This window comes from Oryzias latipes, chromosome 7 (genome assembly GCF_053564925.1).
Source record: "Oryzias latipes strain Hd-rR chromosome 7, Olatipes_Hd-rR_3.1".
Classification (NCBI taxonomy): Eukaryota; Metazoa; Chordata; class Actinopteri; order Beloniformes; family Adrianichthyidae; genus Oryzias; species Oryzias latipes.
The window spans coordinates 30388173-30395693 of record NC_136243.1 but is presented as its reverse complement, the minus strand read 5'-3'; the positions used below and the strand labels follow the sequence as shown (position 1 = coordinate 30395693).

General features: G+C 37.3%; 1 protein-coding gene across 1 annotated transcript; it reads left to right on the top strand.

Annotated features, from left to right (window-relative positions):
* Positions 1-350: 350 nt before the first annotated feature.
* LOC111947646 (L-rhamnose-binding lectin SML-like) lies at positions 351-6400 on the top strand (the record flags this gene model as incomplete). Its single annotated transcript, XM_023956412.2, has 8 exons — positions 351-393; positions 483-545; positions 2420-2555; positions 4535-4644; positions 4734-4778; positions 4866-4998; positions 5462-5565; positions 6043-6400. Coding segments are annotated over 8 exons (636 nt in total), but the record flags the coding sequence as incomplete, so codon positions are not given.
* Positions 6401-7521: the final 1121 nt, after the last annotated feature.

Here is a 7521-nt window from a genome sequence, read left to right as displayed (position 1 = left end):
ATCAATTTCATCTGGAATGTCTACACAGCAGTATAAATACAGAAACACTCCTGGCATCAGCATCATCGGTCTGGATCTTCAGAAGCCATGCTGCTCTTCAGACTCAGCACAACAATGTTTAAGTCTAGGAATGAGTTTTGAGTGGAACTCCTATATTGTTTGTCTTCAGAGCTCAGTCTTAAGTTCAGTTTTAGTTGAATTTGATGTTTAAATGCACAAAGACTAATATTTTAGGTCAAATCTGAAATATTGTACATTTTACAATGTTCAATTATTTCTTTACAAAAGGATAAACTAAATTGCAACAAGAAGTCATTTATGATTTTGTTTGATTGTTGAATTATTCTTGTCTTGCTTTAGTGCTTGCAGCAGTTTGCCTGTTCGTGGTATCAGGTAAATCTCATGGGACAAAGGTTGAATGAAACTTTATGAAACGCAAACAAACTTTTAAACTTTTAAACTTAAAATCCTTTTCATTTCAGGGGTTTCCACAGACACAGTCACAACCTGTGTTGACAGCAACATTCCCCATCGTCTAGAATGTGGTAAGACGGACATGCTCCTGAAACTTTATACACAATAGGACATTAACTGGAGAAAGCTGCATGTAGATCTCAAATAATGTTTTTTTACTCACGTCCAATTTTGAAAAGTGTATTTAAAGTGGGGTAAAAAGTATTTAGTCAAGTTCTCCCATTTCAAAATATTAGAGGCCTGTAATTTTATCAAAGGTATTTAATGGTGGAAAATAAGTATTTGGTCAAAAACAAAAGTTCAACTCAATACTTTGTTGTATACATTTAACTCTTCACAAGATTTTTACAAACCTTTGCTGGTATTTTGGCCCATTCCTCCATGCAAAACTCCTCTAGAGCAATTATGTCACTGGGCAACACAGACTTTCAACTCTCTCTAAAGATTTATGGGATTGAGATCTGAAGACAGGCTATGCCACTTCAGCACTTTGAAATCCTTCTTATGAAGCCACTCCTTCGTTAACCGGGCATCGTTGTCAGGCTGCAAGACCCAGCCGCATTTCATCTTCAATGCCCTTGCTGATGGAAGGAGTTTTTCACTCAGTATCTGACCATACATTTCCTTTACATGGAGTAGGCGTCCTGGTCCTTTTGCTGAAAAACAGCCCCAAAGCATGATGTTTCCACTCCCATGCTTTACAGAAGGTAAGGTCTTTAGATGCATCTTAGCATTCTTTCTCATCCAAACATGACCAAAAGACTTCTTACCCAAAGGTACTATTTTGGTTTTATCTAACCATAGGAAGTCTCAATCCTCTTCTGGATCTTCCACTCTAGCAAACTTTAGACAGGCCTGCACACATACTAGCTTTAGCAGGGGGGCACGTCTTGTACTGCAGGATTTGAGTCCCTGACGGCATAGTGTGTTACTGATGGTAGCCTTTGTTACTTTGGTCCCAGCTCTCTACAGGTCATTCCCTAGGTCCCCCCATGTGGTTCTGGGGTTTTTGCTCACCATTATTGTGATCATTTTGACCCCATAGGGTGAAATCTTGCAGGGAATCCCAGATAGAGTAAGATTATCAGTGGCCTTGTTTGTCTTCCATTTCCTAATAATTGCTCCCTCTGTTGATTTCTTCACGCCGAGCTGCTTTCCTTTTGCAAATTCAGTCTTCTCAGCCTGTTGCAGGTCAACAATTTTGGTTCTGGTGTCCTTAGACAGCTCTTTGGTCTTGGCCACAGTGGAGTTTGGAGTGTGACTGTTTGAGGTTGTGGTCTGGTGCATTTTATTTAGATAACAAGTTCAAACAGGTGCCTTAATACAGGTGACAAGTGGAGGACAAATGCTCCTCTTACAGATATAGTCAAAGATCTGTAAGAGACAGAAATATTGCTTGTTTGTAGATGACCATATACTATAGTATTTTCTACCATAATTTGCAAATAAATTGTGCCAATAAAAATCAGATAAATGTAATTTTTAGGATTTTTTTATTTTTATTTTGATGAGGTATACCTAGAATAAAAAAACATGGGCTTCTCTCACCTATTTACATGGGAGAACTTGCTCAATTAGTGGCTGACTAAATTTTTTAATCTATTAATTTGTTTGAACTAAATTTGTAGTACACTGTACACATTGTAATATTTGAAATACATATTGGATTTACCAAATCGTAATTTACCAACAACAAAACACATTTCGTACCATATTACGTGCACAAATTATAAAAAGTAATTATGTCTAGCAAACTAATATTGTGGATACATAAATTCATAAATACATAATTAATGTATATTACAGACACACTAACATTGTTGATGTACTTTATTCAAACTTTATGAAACAATAGAGGACACAATTATCTAATCCTTTGCAGATAACAAATTAGATGTACAAAAACAGCCTTAATTTAATTTTTTGTGGTTCTTCTGTGAAACAGAGAATGGAGTGATCAGGGTGCAGTCTGCCCTGTATGGACGTAAAAACAACAAAACCTGCAGTGAAGGCAGGCCTCCAAGGGAATTCAGCAACACAGGATGCTCTCAAAATGGAACTGGGGATTTTGTCAAAAACAGGTAGGAAGAAAGAGTTTGCTAATTGAGTCAGTGAAAAGACTCTGTCTCGAATGTGAGACGTACAAAGATTACTCAAGAAGAATCTCTGTTTCCATACGTTAGAAGACTGAAACCTTGATTTTCACACTCGTCCTACTTGTACAGACACTAAAATGGACGTAATGTTTTGTTTTGTATTATTAAATAAAAAATCAACTGAAAGGACTAAAGGAACTGCGGTTTGTTAATCAAGATTTTCAAATATGACAAATCTAGAATAAAAGACCGCAAAATTATTGCCACTACATATTTATTTTCAAAATAATATTTATCTCCATTGTGAAATGTTTACTAGAAAGTTAAAAGGACACAAAATAGCCACAAATTACTGCCACAATTTTATTTACCAACTCGGATCTGTCGTGTTCTTTTCTTTTTTACGTGCATTAAACACAATAGATCTGCATTACTAATTTCCCAACAACTTATCATTCGCACATTAAAAAACTAAAAGATATCATGTTCCCACAGATTAAAATTTTGTTCCCACAAGATAATATTCCGTTCCCTATAAATACTTTTTCGTTGTCTCGAAATAATTAAAGACAAGTCCTCCTGAATATTATTATTCGACCCTAAACCATAATATCAGCTGGCTGTCTGTCTACCGGCCAGCCAGCTGCCCGAATGCCGGCATTACAAGCAAAAGAGCTATGTCCGGTGAATCGTATGGAGAAGCAGCCTAGGTATAATAAATCTTTTGATATTATTCTTATATTCATTGATGCAATAATAAATTGATCATTCTTGTTCTTTTTCCTTTTTTGAACAAATGCGGGTCACAGAGACACGGAAGTTACCGCTGAAAGCTGCTTTTGCGGACGAACGGAGAAAAAATATCCGTGTATGAATGACTTATGATGTGAATAATTATTCATTTTCCTCGACTCAGTTATTCCAGTTGCTCAAATTAATTATTTCGAGAGAATGAAATAGTATTGCAAGGGAACGGAATATTATCTTGGGGGAACAAGATATTAATCTGTGGGAACGAGATATAGTTTAGATTTTTAACGTCAGGACACTTGCTCCATATTTTACAGACCAAACACAAACATTTTACAGGTTTTGTTGGGTTACATTTGTATTTATGACAGTTTAGGGTGAATAGTCTGAACTCCACATAAATTGTATTTATTTATTCAATTAATTCTTACTTACTTATATTAGGGAAATGTACTTTAACTATAGTTAATACATATTTCAGAAATAGTACAAAAGCTAAACATCAGTTTTTTTTAAACATTTGCTGTCAGCTGCGCGGTGGTGCAGCGGTTAGCACTCTTGCGTCAAAACATGAAGCCCATGGTTTAAGTCCCAGCTGAAACAGAACATCAATGCAGAACCTTCCTGTGTGGAGTTTGCATGTTCTCCCCGTGCATGCGTGGGTTTTTTCCGGGGACTGCGGTTTCTTCCCATCGTCCATAGAATAATTGGTCACTTTAAATTGCCCCTAGGGTGCAATTTCTAGTGTGCATGGGTGTGGGATAGACTGGCGACCTGTACATGGTGTTTCCAGCCTTCGTCCACAAGTGACTGGGATAAGCTCCAGCAGCCCTGAACGAGAAGAAACAGCTTTGAAAGAAAGAAATGTGCAGACATTGGGCACATTGAGCTATACGCAGACGTGACCACAAAACTCAAACATTTACAGTACATAAAAAAAATAACAAGCACTCCAAAAACTCCCTGATACTGCCCTCATAGGTCATTCTAAAATAGTCTAGTTTGTTAAATTACCTACCTTAAAACTTTTTCAAATTCTATTTTGTATGTCTTTCTGTGTGCTGCTACAATGCTGTAGCTTGCCGTAGTCTTTGACTCTTTGTGTTGCTAAAAAAAAGACAAAATGAAAGGAAGACAGACAAACCTCTTTCCAACTGTTCCAACCGTTTTGTAATTACATTTTTATTGGGTTATTTTGTTTTGTTTTTTCTCAGGTGCAACGGAAAGAAGGTGTGTGAGATCAGCACAAACGATGTGATTTCTCCTGATCCCTGCTATGGAACTTACAAATATCTACAGACTAACTTCACCTGTGTGCCTGCAAGTATGTTTGCAAAATATAGAAATTAAGAGGCTCATGAACTTAAGTAAAGTTTACATAAAAAGATGATGACTTTCCTATTTTCTTAATAGTTCACCTCATTGCATGCTACCAGTCTTATGCAAATCTGAATTGCGGTAAGAAAACATCTACTTTGTAATCATAATGGATGCTTATTTGTATGTAGCTTCTTTTATATTAATTACATTATTTTTTTCTTTCAGATAAAGGACGGGTCATATCTGTCCTTGGTGCCTACTTTGGACGTGATAACAAGGCCGTCTGCTATGCCAGCCGACCTCCCTCCCAGGTTGAAAATGTCTACTGCTCCAACTCCACCCAGATAGTCGCTAAAAGGTGAGGGTAATGTGGGAGTTTTGCATAAAAACCTCTACTTAACCTTATTCTTTTATTTTTGTCGTCACATAGAAAAACGTATTAAGGGTGTAAAGAATAAAAAAATAAACAGAAACACAACACAACAGTCTATTGAGCATTAACAATACAGAAGAATAATGATTTCAAATGTAAGAACAGTAAATACATATTAAAGACTAAAATAATATATTGTGGAAATCAAATTGTGAAATCAAATATGATCATAAATAAAAAAAAATGAATAAACTGAACTCATTCAGCACCAAACCTCAGAAATTAATTTTTAATTATCGATTTTAAGGTAGTTTTTAAATCATGGTAAATGAATGGCAATATTTTTTCTCTAGTTTTTAAAGGCCAGACACCACACTCTGATAAAATGCTGTACAAAAGTGTAAAAAGGACCACATCTGTCTCACTTTTACCCCTTTTAAATCCACAGTTGTAATGGGAGAAACAGCTGCACCATCAAAGCAAGCGGCTCTGTGTTTGGAGATCCCTGTTTTGGAACATTTAAGTACCTGGAGTTGTCTTATGTTTGTAAATGTAAGTAACACCATAAACGTATCAATTCATTTGAACAAATCCTTAATTTTTTGTGATTCACAGAAGTTTTTGCTGCAACAAAAAAAGAAGTACTTCTTGTGGGGGTAAAAAGTATTTAGTAAGACAACAAATGTCTGGACTAATGAAGGTGGCATACGGGGTTGAGTAAGAGCCCCCGGTGTAGCACATTAGTGCGCCTCCTTAAAGCTTCATAGCAGACTGCTACCGATGACCAAATCAGACAACAAGATTTTCTGGATTGTTTTTTTTTTCATTTGATCTCCTTCTGATATACCACTGATGGCAATTATAAGCCTCTCATCTTGGTATTGTGGGAGATCTTTCACAATTGGGGGCTGACATGTTTTTCTTACACCATAAAAATGATTTCTGTGACTTTTACTCTTCAAAAATTCCTTAATACTTATATTATTGTCATGCAATGATAATGTTTTTTTTTTCTTTTTGTTTTCACAGAACCTTTAATTCGGTGATGTTGGTCCTATTCTATCTTATTTACAACCTTTGATTTAGTGGAACATTTCTTTCTCTTTACTAGACAAGTGAAATATCAAGTTATAAAACGAAGTATAAAACACCCACACACACACACACACACACACACGCACGCACGCACGCACGCATGCACGCACGCACGCACACACACACACACAAAGAAATATTTTTTCTTTTAAGAATACTGTCTTTTCTTTAAAATGTAAACATTCTTTCACAACTGGACTTTAATTTATCAGCAACACCAACCAAAAGTGTAGTATATGTGATTGATTGTTGCATTTTTCATTACAAAATTAAATGCTTTTACTCTTAAAAACAATGTTCTTCAGTTGTATTATTTGGTGGTGGTGGTAGTGGTGGGGGGGCTTAAACACAGGATCCTAATTCACTAATGGTACAATTTAGTTTTTAAAAGCATCTCAAAAAGTCCTCAGCAGCTTTACTGCTAGTAAAAGAAAAGTCAACAAGAAAAATTAACAATTAAACTACTAAGGCCATAGATTTGGGAGCCTGTGTAATGTCTTAACTTCTCCAGCTATCAGAGGGACGATAAACATGGCTAAAATCAAAACTAGAGGAACAACTAAACCCTCAGCTTAGCATCCAGACCTACAGATTTTAGCCTTCCCTAAAACCTTCAATAAATCAAAACATGCAAAAGGATATTTCAAAAAAGGTGTGATCTCCTGAAATAGCAAAAATAGCAAAGCTCCCGCATGGTAATAGGCAATCACATCTAGATAAAAATGAAGTAATCATATCATAAAAACCTTCAGAGTGCGGCTTTACCTTACAATAAACACATAGTACACTGCCATTAAGCCAATAGCCTATCAAAGAGTACATGTGTGCCGGTGACCCTCTAACCAAATCAACACACTCAATATCCACATAGTAAAACAAAACTCAATAAAGACCACATACATTGATATATGAGCCCTTGGAAAAAAAGTGTGAGCAGGTGGGACAAACTAATTGCATGATTGGATGGTTTTTTGCATGTTTGTTTTTTTTCAACCCTTGCATGCTGCATGTGGACACGACCCTTAATTAGAAGCACATGCTCTTAATTGAGAGACTATATAGGAGTGGAGCAGAGAAGCAGACGCGCGCTCCAGAATGTAGCAGACTCTGGGAAAAGTTCCTGCCCGGCCAGGAGGGCGCATACCCCAGGGGCGCTTGGTTCTGCGCACCCTGGTAGCATGGCATACACGCCGGGAACCACCGGGCCTGTATGCACAGGGGACGCATTTGGACCGCCAGACCACTCATCAGATGCACCAATGGAGTGAGGAGGGCGCATGCACCGGGGGCAATTGGACCACTGGGACCGCCAGTTCTGCCATACCGTCAACACGCAGGGGCAGGGCAGGGACCCTGCCTGTGTTGTAAGTAGCCCAACGTGACTTAGCAGACTGGTAGAAACACACAAGAAGG